At 47.6% G+C, this 17,980-nt stretch overlaps 1 protein-coding gene across 1 annotated transcript in view; it reads right to left on the bottom strand.

Moving 5' to 3' along the window:
- The window catches only part of TBXAS1 (thromboxane A synthase 1), a 148,948-nt gene that overhangs the window by 6,267 nt on the left and 124,701 nt on the right, over window positions 1-17,980 (bottom strand). The window contains exon 10 of the mRNA XM_068550123.1: window positions 3,617-3,708. Within this exon, the coding sequence (XP_068406224.1) occupies window positions 3,617-3,708 (92 nt within the window). The remainder of the gene's footprint in view (window positions 1-3,616; window positions 3,709-17,980) is intronic.

The raw sequence follows: 17,980 nt of genomic DNA, 5'->3' as shown, positions 1-17,980 counted from the left end.
GCTTGGACCTGGATGCAAGACCCCCTAAAAGCCAGAAAATGGGGGCTTCCCTTCTGTAAGTGGTTGGGCCTCCTATCTGGCTAGACTGCATACAAAGCCAGAAAAATCTGCTGAATTATACTGCATGGATTCCTGGATTGACGTTAATAACACTTCAGTGAGAATTGTTATGTTTTCCACAAAAGGCCATGTTGAGTTTTTTATGGATAAAGGTGTCAGTCAAGTTTGTCAGTGTTTGGGAAAAGCCAAGCATTTTTCTAAGATTGAAATAATAAAGTGGGGACTTCCCTGGTGGCACAGTGGTTAAGACTCCGTGCTCCCAATGCAGGGGACCCAGGTTCGAACCCTGGTCAGGGAACTAGATCCCACATGCATGCCACAACTAAGAGTTCGCATGCCACAGCTAAAGAGCCCGCCTGCTGCAACTAAGGAGCCTGCCTGCCGCAACTAAGACCCGGTGCAACCAAATAAATAAATAAATAAATAATTTTAAAAATTAATAAAGTAATGGGACTTCCCTGGTGGTCTATGGTTAAGACTTTGCCTTCCAGTGCAGGGGGTGCGGGTTCGATCCCTGGTCGGGGAGCTAAGATCACACATGCCTCGTGGCCAAAAAACCAAAACAGAGAACGGAAGCAGTATTATAACAAATTCACTAAAGACTTTAAAAATGGTCCACATCAAAAAAAAATCTTTAAAAAAATAAAATAATAAAGTAAAATAAAATAAAAAATAAAATTCTCACTGTCCCTCTGTTCACCCCCAAATCCTATGCCCAGGGCCAAAGCGAATTGGCCTCTTGTCTGGGTGAGAATAATGATGACTTGCCTCTCTCACTTCTGTTGTTTGATAACAGAAGTCAACAGAGTGATATGATTAAAAACACCAGTGGAGTAGGTATGGGGAAGGGAGAGCGTGGCTTGCCCGAGATTGGAGCCAGATGGGGTCAGGCCATTCAACTCTAAGCTCTGTGCTTCTTGCTCCTTACTTCATACCTTACACGGCACACTGCTTGCAGGGGTACCGCGTTTCTACATCTACTGTCCCACTGATTCTCCCAACACTTCTGGGGTAGGCAGAGCAGGTGTTGTGTGCCCTCTGAACACACAGGAAACAGAAGCCTAGAACAGTCTGGAACTTAACCCAAGATCACACAGTAAACTAAGGGCAGGACCGAGACTGTCTTGACTTTCTGTCTAGACTCGCTCTGTCATTATGGAGCACTGGCTCTATATTTTTATTAGGAATTTTAACTAACTCATCCAGATACTCTGCTTTCTGTCCTGTTCCGTCCTGTCCTGCCCTCCAGATACTCTCAGATCACGAGCATCCTGGTTCCCCAGAGCAATGCCTTCACTGACTTCCTTTTACACTTTGCTGTTTATAAAGGGTCAGAAGGAGAATTGACTGCAGAATTTTGGTGTTGAAGAGACTGCTGACTTTGTCTCTCAACATGTCATCTATACAAGGTCTCATGTGATGAATTCTTGATTGAGTTTAGATCCAGGAAATGATGTGTCTTTGATCAATTTATACACTTTCCTCCTACTGGAGAACATGACTGTTCAACTCAGCTGGTTTCCCTCTCTGCCAGGAGTCTCAGCCACCAAGCCTGACCCCAGTTATTGCTATCTCTGGGGTCCTGTAAAGGATTCTTTCCTTTAAACAGCCTTCGTTCTGTTTTATCACTGAATGTCTTATTTTGAATTTCACGTGTATTGCAGCTGCCCACAGTTCCCTTGGAAGGAAGCTGGTATAAATCATTCAAAAACAAGGATTGGATGACAGTTTGCTCTGAGGCTCCTGAAGAAGTCGGGGAAGGCCTGTGGAATCAGGTCTTAATGCTGGCGTCAGGAGAGCAATGAGGCGAGCCCTGGCGTTTCTTGTCTGCTCCCAGACCAGGAGACTGAAACCATGTGTGCTTGAGGATGATGTGATTTGACTCACACCCCAGGAATTCTCTATATTGGCTCTGGGTCTGAACATTTTGGACAATATCTACAACCACACTCTCTATGATATTTTCGGTTTGGAATATAATTTTGAGATACCTACAAATCATCCACATTTTCTCTTTTTAAAATGGCAAAAGTTATCTCCATATGGTTTATGTGGTACATTACTTCATAGAGATGCAGAGTGGAATTTATGATATACAGTTAAATGCTTCGTGTCGCTTCTGTCTCTAGAACCTGACAATCTGGCAATGTTTCACTCTCTAAGGGCCTGGGGACCTAAGTGAAGACCCTGTGCTCCATGGGATGCCTCTGAAACCAAGGGTAATCATCAGTTAGACCCATTAAACTTGCCTTCATTGATCAAGCTCGCTTTAATTGTTGCTACAGAAAAAGCTGCATGTCCTGCAAGCGTCACGTAGCTTAAACAAGATGTTTGCCCAAGTTGTTTTTCAGGAGCTTGGAGTCAGCTGTGTCTAGTTGGAGCTTGAGCCAGTCAAAACTGATTAAGACCACCGACCCTCCAACTGGGCATGCGCGAGTGTTCGCTTGGTGACCCCTTGACGTCAGAGGGCCCAAAACTCCATCCTCGGAACACGGTAACGCAGACGTTTTCTGAACTTGGGTCCCGTGGAGAAGCCTGTAGCTTAGCTGCACCTGCGCAGAACTACGATTGCCTCACCTTTTTCTCATCTCCAATCATTACCTTTTCCCATGCTCCCAGGGCCCACCACGCCGCAGCTTTATCCCATAAATACCCCGAGCCCCTTGCCATCGGGGAGGCAGATTTGGGATGTGTTCTCCTGTCCCCACGCTTGGCTGCCTTGTGAATGTATCTCTTCTCTGCTGACAACCTCAGCATCTCAGCTCTTGGCTTGCTGTGCATGGGGCGAACGAGCCTGGTTCGGTAACATCTTGTTTTGGGGGAATTTGAAAGAAGCAGAAGACCTGGTTCCTGCTCTCAAGGCACTTACAGGTTGGTGTGACTGGATGACTGCACACTGGTGAAATGTTGCAGAGCAGCTGAGAATTATCCAAAAATATAATATGAAGTAGAGTTAGCGTGCAAAGTGCTGGGGGAGGAGAGGCAGGGAACGGGTGAGGCTGGCCAGGTTTCCTGGAGTGGTGAGTCTTGGATCGGAGCTCTGAGGATGGGATGGGTGTGGAGTGCTGGAGAATAAGAAGGAGCGTCCCAGGCCTTGGAAGTTCCCCCTGGAACATCAACTCCAAGGGCTGGCATTTTATCTGTTTTGGCTGATTTCCCAGTGCGGGGCACAGAGCAGATGCTCAGTAAATAGTTGGTGAATGAATGAATGAACAGACCAGGGGAACAGCAAAAGCCATCTAAGGGCTAGGAGGTCAAAGAGATCGGCTTGGGTTGGGGAGGAAGGTCATGTTAAGAAAAGACCAATGACACTTTGAAAACATGGTTAACATATAGGAATATAGGCTGGACATTTATTGCTATGGTGACCCTATGTTAGGCTTGGCGTCCAGTGCCCCAGGGGATTAAAAAACCCAAGTTTCAGACCTCGACCTCCAGGAGCTTGGGTCCAACATTCTTCATAACCCAGGTGGTGACAGACTGAGGACTAACAAGGACTCCAAACAGTGATGCTGAAGGGGTCCTGGGGTGCAGGGGCCCTGGGGTAGAGGCTTACCTGAAAGCCGGTGGGTACATCCTCAAGGTCTCTGCAATCACCATGTCCAGGTAGGGCAGGCCTTTCTGGAGGCTGCAGTACTCAGGGGCCGGCTGATGGAAGGGTGGTGACAAAGAATGTTGAGTTAGACCGAGTCACACAGTGTTCTGTCTTTTCCGCTAACTTTAGAGTCCCAGCTCCAATGTTTGCAAAGACTTAAATGGAAACCCACAAGATGAAAAGTGATACTACGCAAATTGCATTAGATTAGCACTCTACAGAATATTCTGCATATTCTGTTGTGCTTGTTTCACAGTGCTGTCCATCACTGAAGATGAGCAGGCCAGGCCTGGGACTGCGGGGCCTTTGAGTGTCAGAGAAGTTTGTAATAAAGCAATGGCAGCAGCTGCACTGCTAGCATTTATTGAGAGCTGAAGATCTGGCAGGCTACATATTGTACAGACTCCCTTATGAGGAAAGAAATTTTTACATATTGAGATATAGGAAAGCCAATCTGGCTTATACGTGAGTTAACCTGAATTTTATGCTAACTAAAATAGCCTGTTTGTGGCTTACCAAACATACATTGTACATCTGCTTTAATTATTAAAGGAAAGGGCACATTGACCAGAAGTAAAGAATGTCCATGTTAAAAATAGAGATTAGGGCTTCCCTGGTGGCGCAGTGGTTGAGAATCTGCCTGCCAATGCAGGGGACACGGGTTCGAGCCCTGGTCTGGGAAGATCCCACATGCCGCGGAGCAACTAGGCCTGTGAGCCACAATTACTGAGCCTGCGCGTCTTGAGCCTGTGCTCCGCAACAAGAGAGGCCGCGATAGTGAGAGGCCCGCGCACCGCGATGAAGAGCGGTCCCCGCTTGCCACAACTAGAGAAAGCCCTCACACAGAAACGAAGACCCAACACAGCCATAAATAAATTAAAAAAAAAAAAAAAAAATAGAGATTAAATGCCTCTCTTCCTGGGACGCCAATGCTTGTACTTCTTCAATGATAAGTCTCCCTTCCCAGGTGCCAAGGCCATGTTGATTTGCTGTGTACGTGCTGGTCTGTTTTTTGGTTTTTTTTTTTAACCTTGAAGAAATGTAACCCTGACCCGTTTAATGTTCCTTGTTCTGACAAGATATAAAACTGGGCTGAAAATCCTGCTTCTCCAGAACAGTTTCTCAGAGTAATCTGGGAAGTGGGCTTCCAGGCTAGTTCTCAGTTTGGCTCAAATAAAACTCTTTTCTGTTCTTATTATTGATTGTTTATTGATTATTTTCTTTTTTTTTAATTTACATTTTTTGGCCGTGCCACATGGCATGTGGGATCTTAGTTCCCTGACCAGGGATCAAACCCGCACCCCCTGTAGTGGAAGCGTGGAGTCTTAACCACTAGACCACCGGGAATGGCCCTGTTTATTGATTATTTTTGTTGACACTTAATTTAATGCTCCAGCAAACCAATGGAACAGCTGTTCTCCCATCTCTTAGATGATGAAACTGAGGCTCAGAGAGGTTGTCACATGGTAGTAATGGGCACATCATAAAGTTAAAAGACCAATAGTAAAATAGCAAGAACAACAACAACAACAAAAATTGCCACGTCTAGAAAGGATCAATGGTAACAAAAACCCAAAGAGCTACAATAAATCAGTAAGAAAAGAAACTCATCAGAAAAGTGGTCAAAGGAAATAAGGAGGCAAAAGACAGAACAAATATGAGTTGCCATGATGAAAAATACAAATTAAAACCATGAGATTTGGTTTTCACTCATCAGATTGTAAACAGCTGGTAAATGTTGATTCATGCTAGGGAGGAAGGTGTGGAGAAGCACAACTGCAGCACCCCGTGTCGGGGAACCCTAGCATCCCCTCGACGACTTCCACTGGGGTGACCCTTTCACTCTCTGGCCCTCAGCCCGTGGCCCGAGGAGCAGGTGACGGTGAATTGGCGAGAGGCTGAGAAGCTGGATGTGGGCTCCCATGTGAGTGGGATGAGTTAGGGTGGGGTCATAGAAGTTTATTAGCTGCTCTGCTAGTTTCCCCAAGGAAGGATTTCCCCCAGATCCTCCTGTCCTCTCTCCCCACTCCCAGCAGAGCTTGAGTGAAGTTACCTGCCTCATAGGTGACAGCCTCAGCTTTCTAAATCAGTTGATGCTAATCAAAGAGGAGTCTTCAGTTTGGCAGGTTGGCTTGCTTCTGTCCTCCCCTCTCAGGACAGCAGGGGGCAGCACTTGGGGGCAAGTCCATCCTGCGGGCCCTGCAGTAGCTGCCACAGGGCTGCCCTGTGTAGGCTCTATTCCAGTGGCCATTAGTGATGTGCATAAAATACACAGTGTTTTATGCTGGGACAGGAGGGGCAGAGGGGAGAGTGATGGGGCCAGGACACGTGGAGGCTTGATGTCCCTGGTAAATATCTTAGCTAATCTATTAGAGTCTAGCCATCAATGAAGTGTGGCCATTAATGATGTGCATAAAATACTGAGTAAAAAAAGTCCAGTTGCAGAGAACATGTGCAGTCTAATGTTTATGAATTTGAAGGGCATAAATGAAAACAGCTGGCTTTTCCAACATTCTCCGTCTTCACTTCTGGGAACTGTTTCTTTAGAAGGTTATCTCTCGACCCTACACTTCCACCTCCATCCCAGGCCATGAGGGCGGGCCCGATAAACACGTGGCCAAGGAGAGGGGCCCTGTGCTTTGGGGTTTAATGCTCTGTGGGTTGCCATCTGGAGATTCTTAATCATCATTATCTTTGAATTTGTGTTTTGGGAGTAGAGTCTGAGGGGACCATGGAGCATGCGCTGGAGGCTTGGAGCCTCGCCTACGAGTGGTCCCACCTTGGCTGCCTCCCCAGGGTGGGTTCTCAGCTGCCTGCTGTCTTGCCCCGGTGCCTGGGGCCCAGCCCGGCCGCCCGTCTCCGCTTTGCCCTTTGACCACTGTTGCCCTCCAGCCCCGGCAGAGGCCTGGGCTCAGGCACAGAGAGGGTAGGAATGGGGTGCATTCACCCTGAAGCATCTCGGGGTGGGCACATGTCAACCGTCCCTGCCCCGGGCTGGAAGCACCATGGCTGTGTCGGCCCGGGGCAAGCCTCTGCCCACCCCTGGTCCAGGTACAACACGTGTCCTGGCACAGAGGTTTAAAGATCTCTGAGGGTCACAGCCTACTGTGGGTTGGGGGCCGGGCCTGTGGGAAGGGGGGATGCCTGGCTCCACTTTCCTAGACCCTGCCCCAGGATTCATGGGCCTGGCGGCTGGCAGGAGAGGTCAGGGCTCCTGGGTACCGGTGAGGGCCTGACTCTCCCAGCCCATCCCGTGTCCCCACCCCCCAGGGCGAGCCCCCCTGGGGAAGCCTGGTGCACCCTCTCATCCCCCCAGTCATCAATAGTTTGGTTTGTCTTTGTCTCTTCTGGCCTGTGAGTCACGAAATACAAATTATCTAATTCAGTGATTCTGCATGTGCGTTAAATGCTCTGATAGTACCATTTAAAACGGTGGCGTTGCATGATCCAGAGATGAGTGGTAAAATTCATGCTAATAATGTAAAATTTAGAGTTTTCTTTACTTAGACTGGTATTAAATAGAATATTAAAAAAACCGCTGTGATAATTTGAGAGATGAAAGAAGATAGGAAGAACTTTTATATGTACTGTTAATGGCACTTTCCCCTGCTTTTTTCATTTTGCCTCAGGTCCGACAAATTATATAGTCAGCCCTGCAGGCCACGGTTGATTGGACCAAGAGTGGGCCTCCGATGTGAGGGCACCAGCCTGGACATTTGGACCTGAGACAGAGGAAAAAGGAGTTTTTCTCCAGCAGGTGGAAGCTGAACATGGGTGAGTTATGATCTGTTGGTGGCCAGGTTCTGCCTTGTGGATTAATGAGCAGAAAACACGTTTGCCATGAGAAAGAAGCAATGAGTTAGATGTGTGGAGAAGCAGAGGCAAAAGACAGAGACTGTTTCCTGGTGTCCTGATTGCCATCTGCTCCTGGCCAGTAGCCCTGTGGGTGGCATCTCAGTACCCTTCCAGTAAGTTCCCTTTTTTATTTTTTATAAAATTTATTTATTTTTGGGTGTGTTGGGTCTTCGTTTCTGTGCGAGGGCTTTCTCTAGTTGCGGCGAGCGGGGGCCACTCTTCATCGCGGTGCGCAGGCCTCTCACTGTCGCGGCCTCTCTTGTTGCGGAGCACAGGCTCCAGACGCGCAGGCTCAGTAGTTGTGGCTCACGGGCCTAGTTGCTCCGCGGCATGTGGGATCCTCCCAGACCAGGGCTCGAACCCGTGTCCCCTGCATTGGCAGGCAGATTCTCAACCACTGCGCCACCAGGGAAGCCCTAAGTTCCCATTTTTGACCTAACTTAGTGACAGCTGAATTCTGTTACCTGCAACCAAAGGAGTCTTAACAAATGCAGAAATGAAAAAAAACAAAACAAAACAAAACAGTGGTACTGTGCACCAAAATATAGAACTATCAATATATCTCAAAAAGAAAAAGAAACCAGATCTGGGAGTATCATCCCTAATGAGTCAATGGTATTGGTTCCTCAAACAAAATTGGCTGGGAAGCTGTCAGTACTTGAAAGAGAACTTTTAAAGCTAGGCCAAGGGAAATATGTATTATAAAGTCAAGTCTTCATTTATTTTCCCCGGATGAGCTTTTCACCACTTCTTAGCTTTGGGCTCAAGATACACATGTCAACATCAGCGTGCTGGTCCAGCAGTTCTTGATGTGGTCGAATATCAGAAGTGACCAGGTGGCTTTTAATATATAAGGATGCTTGAGCCCTGCCCCCCGGGGGTTTGATTGTTGGTCTAAGGTGGGGGCCTGGGTACTAGTTCTGTGCAGCCAAGGGCATGAGACCACTGCATAAGTCTGTCTGTCTGAACTGCCCCAGTGATCCTCTCTGCTGGAGGCATGGATGGATGGGGTCGGGGAAGGCTCAGGCCTCTACGTTTTAACCAGATCCAGGTGAGGCAATGCAATTCAAGTCCCCACTCACTCACACACCAGTTCACCCCTGGGGACCTGTTTTTGCCCGCCTATAGTTCTTTCAGGAAAATCCGGGATTGGGGGGCGGGGGTGTCCTGCACCAATCCTGCCAGCAGAGGGCAGCAAGCGTATGGCAAATGGAGACTCCCTGCGAGGCTGGGCTCCTGCCCAGAATCACAAACTGAACCCAAAAGGACCTTGGAAATCTTGAATCCAAATTCTTCATTATAGAGATGAGCAACGTGAGACCCAGAGAGGAGAGGCTGTGAGCTCAAAGTCACACAGATAGAATGTGGAGTAGAAAAGCCAACCCCTCAGTGAACACCCACTGGTGTCAGGTGCTGGGCTGGGTGTTTGGGATCCCAGAATGAGTAAGCCTCTGCTCTGTGGGGAAACAGACTTCTGAGCAAGTCATTGTGCTGAACGTGGGTCATGTTACAGAAGGGGCTTCTGGGGGGAGCAGGAGAAGCTGTCCTGTGTGGGAGCTCATTTGTTACTTATTCATTCAACTGCAGCGTTGGTGCCTACTGTTGACCAGGCGCTGTGCTAGCACCGACGTGTTCTCGGATAGGTTACAGTCTGTCTCAGGATGCAAACCAGGGCTGCAGGTTACAGAGTGGTGAGCACAGGTGCTGTGGGGGAGCAGACGAGGGACACACATCCCGGCGTTTGGGATCGGGGAGGCTGCCAGGAGGAAGTGATGTCTAAACGGGGATATTTATGATGAATAAGAAAGGCCAGTGAAAAGTAGGTGGGCTTGTTTGGGTGCTGGTTCAAACAAACCCAATCTAAAAACAGAATTATGACTCAATCATGGGACCTTGGACCCTGAGTGGATATTTGGTGCACTTAGGAAATTATGGTTCATTCGGTTTTTACTGTGAGGATAGTATGGTGGTCATGTTTTGTTTTGTTTTGCTTTTTTTAAAGCATTAAAACATTTTTAAAATTTATTTTTGGCTGCTTTGGGTCTTTGTTGCAGCTCGCAGGCTTTCTGTAGTTGCAGCGAGCGGGGGCTACTCTTCGTTGCGCTGCGCGGGCTTCTCATTGCGGTGGCTTCTCTTGTTGTGGAGCACGGGCTCTAGGCGCGCAGGCTTCAGTAGTTGTGGCTCGTGGGCTCAGTAGTTGTGGCTCGTGGGCTCTAGAGCGCAGGCTCAGTAGCTGTGGCGTACGGGCTTAGTTGCTCCGCGGCATGTGGGATCTTCCCGGACCAGGGCTCGAGCCCCTGTCCCCTGCATTGGCAGGCGGATTCTTAACCACTGCGCCACCAGGGAAGCCCCTGGTTGTCAAGTTTTAGAAAAGAGCCCTTTTCTTTTAGAGATATATACTGAAATGTTTGCAGATGACATGTATACTATGTCTGGGATTTTTTAAACAATGGCAGTGGGGGAGGGTGGGGAAACCGGAGGGGCCATAGCTGCCATTTGTTGAAGCTGAGTGATGGGTACACAGGTTCTCAGCTATTCTGACAATTTGTACAGGTTAAAGTTTTCCTTCATGAAAAGTTAAGGTGCTATAGCCAAGTGAGATTTCTTCTAGCTATGATAGGCTATTTCAAAAATCAATCAACGTAATCCACCACATCGGCAGGCTAAAAAAGAAAATGATGTAATCTTGTAATTTGAGAAAGAAAAAGAAAGATACCTATATAGTAGAACTAAATCTGTATTAGTGGTTACTTTCTCCTTGGTGGAAGAAATATAAATTATTTTCCTCATGCTTTTAAAAAAATCAGTTTAACTGGAATAACTATTAATTGCTATTCTGAAAAAATAAAATTTGAAAATACAAATTAAAAAAAATGTAAGGTGTTAAAAAGAAATTGAAATAGCAATAGTGTGTGGAAGAGCCCATGTAAAGACTGTGAGATGTGTTAAAGAATTAAAAATGGTTGTGTCAGGCTGGCTGACTGGGAGAGCTGCTGTTCTGGGGCATCTTGGAGGATGGAGAGCAGCGTTCCAGGCGCAGGAGAGAGAAAGGCCTCTGTGCAGGGCGACCTGGGCCGGGGCAGACGCGAGTGAATGCGGGGGGCGTGGTACCTGATGGGGGATGTGGCCGTCAAGAAATGAAATGGAAAAGGTAGGCGTGCTGTATGCGTGCTGCATGTTTTTCTTTGCCGTCTAGCAAAACTAACACTTAAAAATGGGGGTGGGAGTGGAATTTATTTGAAGTGAAAAAGGGAAAGAAAGGGAAGTTTAGTCAAGAAAGTGCTTTTCCTTGGAAGAAAAGGCTGGTGAGCTCGCCCCAGATGTTTAAATAGAAGCCGACATATTTGGAGGCAGGGAGCACGTTTCATCATGAGGCCCTCTGTTTCTACATTTTAAACTATCCTGTAAGGATGTGTCAAGGAGGAAAGCAATTATACAATCCTATAGAATTCAATTCAGCTGGGACCGATTCTGTAAAACAAGTAACTGTACTCTTAGAAGGTTGAAAATAATATTTAATATTGGGAAATACTGACTAACTCTTAAATATTGGGGAAAATAGAAGCAAAAAAAGCAAACGGAATCTTTGCCTTGTGGTTTATGTTCTCAATCCAGAGTTCTTTAATTTTCAGGGAGACTTTTTCATCTATATTTGATCTTTCAGTGGGCAGTCACTGCTAATTTTGTTTCTAAGTTTCTTGGTCTCTTAGTCTTTCTATCATTTAGTTTAGGCTCTATAAACCAATATTTAAATGCAGCAGCTAAACCTGATGGTTAAGGGAACTCTATGGAAAAATCTACTGATAAATACTTTTAAGTAGGAAATACTGCCCTTGTCTATTAATCTCACTTTGCTACATTTGGATTTTTGTGTACCATTTTCTCTGCAAGTTACACACAGACACACACACACACTGAGTCACTCACACCTACACGTACACCTCACACTGGGTGTGTGCTGGTATGGAGTCTAAATGAGAAAAAGAAAATTAAAATGTCATTGCTTTCAAAAAGATTTTTCCTGGAGGTTCAGGGACCTAATTGAAAAATTAATATTTTCTTATTTTCCTAAAGGAAATAGAAGTGGGGGGGGGGGGCCTCAGTTTTGTTCCTCCCAAGAAGTAGCAGTATCAGATAGTATTGCTAAGTGCTCACCTGCACGTGCTGGACTTGGTGTTGCATGCAGTGGGCGGGGTCATGTCTGCCCTCAACTGCCCACTAGAAGCTGGGAACTTGCAGCCCCATGAGAATTGGGGTTCCAGCCGAGGGACAGCGGGGGCAAGACAGCCGCGGGGAAAAATCGAGGTTTCCACTTGCACTCCTTCTCTGGGGAACACAGACTATAAGATGAAATCCTACCGTGGAAAACCTGGCAACTCTCGCTTTGCCCTTTTGCCCACTGACCCGGGAGAAAAGCCTGCAGTCCCCGGGCCTGGGCTCTTCACAGACCATTTCTTAAACTGGGGTGCTGGGGTCCTTCCAGCTCTGACTCTTCAGCTTTGACATCCATAGATGTTCTGAGTGAGTTGTTTCAGGCCTGGAGCAAGAAGCAACGGGGGAAGGGGGTGGGGTGGGGCGTCCCGAGAGGGATGGCATGCGGCGGGTTCCTTTCTCTCAACATCGCTGGCTTGCCTAGCCAATGCCCAGACAGTCCTGTGTGCTGGTCTCAAGAATGTGGCAGATTTAGATGTAGACGGGCATCCCTACCTTAGAAAAGGTAATTAGGAGAGTGTGTATGGCATCTATTTATATCCACTTTCAAAGGAATGAGACAGAGCCCATATCACATAAACACAGGGATTATTATTCCAGGTGCTCTTGTACTCTGAGGCCCAGGCCATTAAGGGATTAGGTGAGGAGATGTAATGAAAGAACATGAAGCACACACACACACCACCGTGTCAGCCCTCCCCGCCGACGGCCCTGGGTTCAGCTTTGTTGATGCAGGAATTCCTGTCTGCAGAGATCTATGATAACAATGGTACTTCCCCTCCTGCAGTACTGTACTGCCTTCTGAAGGATTTTTACATCCCTTATACCATTTGGTCCTCATAACTGCACTGTGAAGCAGGTAGGGCATTTTTGTTGCCTATTTTATAGATGAAGAAAACAGACTCAGAGAGGTTAGTGGCTCGTCCAAGGTCACACAGCTAGTACATGGCAGAGTCAGAACCAAACCCAGATCTTCAGATTCCAAGGATTTTCCATCATGCGTTGCTGCCTAAACCACCCTCCCTCTCTCCTTTTATCCCCCCTCTACCCTCCCTTCATTCTTCCCTTACTTTCCTCTGTACATTTTCTGGAAGAATAACATGCACACAGAAAAATAGAACACAAACAAAAGTGTAGTGCTCAGTGTATTTTCACAAAGCACACCTGTGTCACCAGCATCCAGATCAAGACGCAAAATATTTCCAGCCCTCAGAAGTGCCCCCATGACCCCTTCCAGTCATAGCCCCCCAAAAGTAACCATTATCCTGACTTCTAACACAAGAGGTTATCTTGCCTTTTAAAAAGCTTTACGTAAATGGAACATCCAGTACGATGGCTTTTGCACCTGCTTTCTTGTGTTCACTGCTGTGTCTTTGAGACTCATCGGTGGTGTGGTGTGAGTTGCAGTGTGTCCATTCCACATCTGTTCGTACTTCCAGCTGTGGATGGACATTTGCTTTGTCCCCAGTTTGGGGGCCATTATGAATAAAGCGGGATATTCTTGTATATGGCTTTCAGTGAATGTGAGTCACATTTCTGTTGGGTATGTACCTAGGAGTGGAATTGCTGGGTCACAGGGGATGTGTGTGGTCAGCTTTAGTAGATACTGTGAACAGTTTACAAACTGGTGTGTGTCCTGCCTAAATGTTAACGGTGAATTAGTTGAAAGGCAGCTCGTTGACACCCCTGTCCCCTCTATTTACTGTCATCGTGGGTTCCTCCCTTCTTCCCTCTGCCCGCCGCCTCCCGTGTGCTGGAATGTAACCACCATCTCTATTCCAGGAAAAGGTTGAGAGAAAAAATAGTGTATTATTTTGGGAGCTGCGTTATGTATTCCTATAGTGTGTATGGCGGGGTGGGGGTGGGGGGGTTGGTGATAGGAACAAATAAGACACATCTAATTACCTAATTTTAAAATTGTCTCAATTACCAGACATAAGCCCTCATAAGCATAAAACACGTTCCCAAATCAACTAGATGCGAGTTTTTGAATTATCTGCTGTCTTGTAATATTTAGGATTCGGTTCTCTCCATTAGCATAGATCGTCCACAGTCGATTATATGTGATGTTTAAAGAAATAAGCCCCTAAGTAAACGATAGTTAAAGCCCCCAGCCCGTCTTCTGCACCGGAGAGAGAGTGTATGGCATTAATTTGCAGATAAATATTTTTTGTTCACTCCTCAGATAGACGTCGAGTACCTGACAGGCACTTAGCCGGGTGTTGGGGGAGAGGAAAAAAGGGAAAGGGGCGATAAGATACAGTCCCATACCTACAACTTATTATGTGTTCGGGAAACCATCTACTTGTTCAAAGATTTGTTATTTTGGTAAGAGGGAGCCACTGAAGGTTTTTGATAAGTAGAGGTAACATACTGAAAATGGTATTTTGTGATCTGATATTGACATGGAGGGATATTTGGAAGAGTTGGGGGAATAGGGCAATAAAGCAGGAGATGACAGCAGGAGTCCAGGCAAAAGTGATGAGGTCTGATGACCTGTCAGCTGTCAGGACGGGAAAAGGGGTTGAAAGAGGGGAGCAATGCAAGCCTTGAGTCTCCCTCTCGGCTGCTCCCTGCTGATGCTTGGGCCCCACTTAGAAATATTCCGTTTTAATTGGTCTGGACGGGGCACAGGAATTAGTGTGGTTGTAAAAGCTCCCAAGGTAATTCTCTGATTTAATATCCAGAGTCATTGGTAGAAAGGATGACTCACCGGCGAGGTGAATCTCTGGATATAAGGGGTCAGGGAATGAAGAGCTAAAAGCGATTCCCAGGTTTCATCCCTGTGGGGCTGGAAGAAAGACGGAGACAGGACCGACCTGGGTAAGGCTGCCCTCCTGCAGGAGGCGCTCGGCTTTGGCAGGCCGGTGCTGGGGGCCCCAGCGGGGGCTGGCGTCCAGTTCAGCCCACAGAGATGCGCGAGTGCTCTGGGATGGAGGTAGGAGAGGAGAGCACGGAGCTGAGCACCGAACCGTGAGGGCTGCCTGGGGGAAGGTGGCAGAGGGACAGGAAAGGCCATTGCGTCGGTCAACTGGAGGAGGGAGGTGAGGCCAAAGCCAGCATCCATGGCGTCAAGGGATGGGCAGGGAGAGAGGGATGGAGCCAGAGGGAGTGAGGCGGGACTGACATGCTTCTGTGAGTCACACTGAACGAATTCAGGAGAACAGAGCAAACCAAGGGGAGAAATGAGGGCATTGTGACCTGTCTGAGTGGCAGGCACGTGACAAAGGAAAAGGATGTAGGTGCTGAGGATGGAATCAGGCCCAACGGTACGTCCCAGAGAGAAAGATTTTGACTGGACATACAGAAGAGTTTTCAAATGACTAGCACGTGACAATAAAGCAGGCAAGCCCCATGCCCACTGGAGATTTTCAAAAGCTGTTATTGAGCATCTGCAAAGGTCGCTGTAGGATATTTATGGATCCCTCATCAACAGGAGGTGGATGACTCCATGGTGCCCTCCATGTCTGGGATGGTCTGACGCATCATGACTGCGCCCTGGCCCACCCAGGGACAGCCTGTGACATCAGATCCCCGTCACTCTGCCAGGCCGAGGAAATGTCACGTGAAGGTGGAGAGCGAGCGGTCAGCTTGCTCTCTTTATCCCCCTGGCACAGCCCCCAGCATCCCATCCCTCATTCCTGTGTGCATCTTGGTTGATAATTCAGTCTAAAAGCCAGAGTCCAGGTCACTTACTGTTTGGGGAAATGGTAAACAAAGATAAGAGCTTTAAGCACTGGAATTTATTTTTCATCCACTTGGCCTAAAAGCAACTGCATGTTAAATTTAGAAGGCTGCTTCCAGACCCCTCCCTGCCCTCCCGTTTCCTGCCGCCTTTTTCCCGCCTATGCTCAGAATATAGTCTCACTGACCATGGAATCTAAATGTATTTGTAAAGCCCAGGAGTCTTGCGAGGCTGCCTGCCTGGATATATATAAAATGTGTCCTCTGAGGGCCTCCGGTAGTGGGCTCTGCTCAGCATCCCACCAGCAGCCATGTCCACCCAGATGTTCACCCGAGCGCCCTCCCCAGGCAGGACCTGGTGCTTCTGCCTCGCACTGCCAGGAGGTGAGGTGCTCCCGGGGGAAGACGCCACATTTTCAGCAGACCACCTTACAATTTTTTTTTTTTTTTACAAAGGTCTCCCTCACGCCTGGGAATCTATAATTGAACAGCTCTCTTTTCTATGTAGGTTATACCCCTCTACAACCAACTCCAAGAACCTGTAGAAATCCTTTTGTTGGCCTGGAATTCTGTTGTATTGAATATTGTTGGAAATAAATGAGCCATTGTCTGGGCTGAGAATGTTCTGGTTAGATAGAGATCGCCACTGTGATGCGATTTATTGTAGCAGAATTTTTTTTTTTTTTCCCCCAGCTCATTTTAAATTCTCTGTTGCCTGCTCAGTCCATTTTTACAGCTCAGGATGTAAGCGGGGAGGGCTAGGCCTGAGCCAAAATAAATAAAGAAATAGAAAAAGAAAAAAAATCTCCTTTCCCAAGAACGATATCCAGAGGCTTTAAGTGGCGTTTGGTACCAGATTGTAACAAATGCAGGAAGTGAGGTGTATCTGTTGGCCAGTTTCAGGGAAAGGAGAGTCACCCAGTGCTCTGAGCTGACACGTGACTGGGAGAAAAGAGCAGAGACTTGGAAGTGACATGAGTTGAATCTTCCCATTGTTCCGTTCAACAGCCACAGCCCAGACAGGTGAGGTGACCTGCCCTCACTTTTGCCCACACAGAAATTCTCACTTAATTGTGTGTGTTTTTTTTTTTTTTTTTGGCCATGCCACATGGCTTGCGAGATCTTAGTTGTTCCCTGACAAGGGATTGAACCCGGGTCTTCGGCAGTGAAAGCGCCAAGTCCTAATCACTGGACCGCCAGGGAAGTCCCCCCTCACTTATTACTCTTTAAAAAATCCATTAAACCAGCTCAGCTTTAAAATAAACCCAACTCTAGTTAAGAGTACGTTTTGAAGTTATAAAAAAAGTCTAAGGAGCAATTTACTCCTTTTTTTTTTTTTTTTTTTTTTTTTTTTACTCCTTTTTAAATAATGAACTCCTGAGATTTTGAATGGCATGACCGGCAGGCAGAATTGTAAACAAGGAAGAGTGGAGATGTGGAATTCATCAGATGTAGCTGGAAGACAGTGAGCAAGTTATTAAAGCCATGCCGACATTCAGTTTGCTCATCTGTAAAATGGGGAGAAACCACACCTTGAGGGCTGTAGTGAGGATTCCTCGTAAGTGCCATATAGGGGGTTTTCTTAGGAAGTTCGGTTTGTAACTCTTCTGCTTTGGGACACGTGTGACCCTGTGAGCAGAAGCTGCAAGCCTGGAGTCATCCCAGGAGAGGTGGAAACAGTTGTGCCGATGAGAATTAAGAATTTAGTGGGGGCCGCCTTGGGGGAGATGCTGGTGAGAAGTCCCCACTCCTGTCATCAGAGGAGGAAGAAACTGGAAGATAAACCCTAGGAGAGGCAGCAGGGGCTACAGCTGAGCTGCGGCTGGTCCTTGGAGACCCACCTCAACTCTTCCCTCTGCCAAGAACTGAGCTGAGCACCTCCCCATCATCTGGTCCGGTCCTCACAAGATCCCACTTTGCACAGGAAGAGACGGGGTTTCTGGAGCTCAGATGGCTTGCCCAAGGCCACACGACCAGGCCCTGGGAGAGCCGGGGTCTGTCCGAGGGCCACCTCCTACCTCTTCCTCACCTCTTCCACCCGAGGCGCTTTTAGCCCTGTCCCCTTTTCTGCAGCTGGTGGCTTTTAGTGAAAAGGCTTCCTTGCCAAGAATGACCTCGACAGTGGCAAAGCGAATACAAATGGGCCCCAGAGTAATAGCTAACATGAGTTTCCCCACTGTTGTGGGCCTGGGTACACAAAAAGCATCCCTCCCTTTCTCTGGGAGCTGGAGGAGTAGGTTTGGCTAAATAAGAATGAGGTTCTTGGGAAGGAAATTTTTTTTTTCCTTTAAATTAAATTGGGGGTGGGAGACTTACTAAATCACAGCTGGCATGTGCCTCAGGGCCTTGCGGGCTGATTGCCGTTCAGAGTAGCTGAGATGCGGCATTCAAGCCTCAGCCTCTGGTCTGCCGGGGTGCAGGCTGCAGGTGAAGGGGGCTGCCAAGGACAGACGGCCGGGCTCCTGCCAGCTGGCCTGCAGGTGGTCCCCACCGGGCCTCTCAGGAGGGGCCTGGCACATCCTGCCCCTCTTATCGTATTTCGGATGTGGAAGGCTCAGCTCTGTGGGGTGGGCG

Source organism: Eschrichtius robustus, chromosome 8 (genome assembly GCF_028021215.1).
Source record: "Eschrichtius robustus isolate mEscRob2 chromosome 8, mEscRob2.pri, whole genome shotgun sequence".
Taxonomy (NCBI): Eukaryota; Metazoa; Chordata; class Mammalia; order Artiodactyla; family Eschrichtiidae; genus Eschrichtius; species Eschrichtius robustus.
Note: the sequence above shows the minus strand (reverse complement) of the source record. Positions and strands in the feature narration are given on the sequence as shown.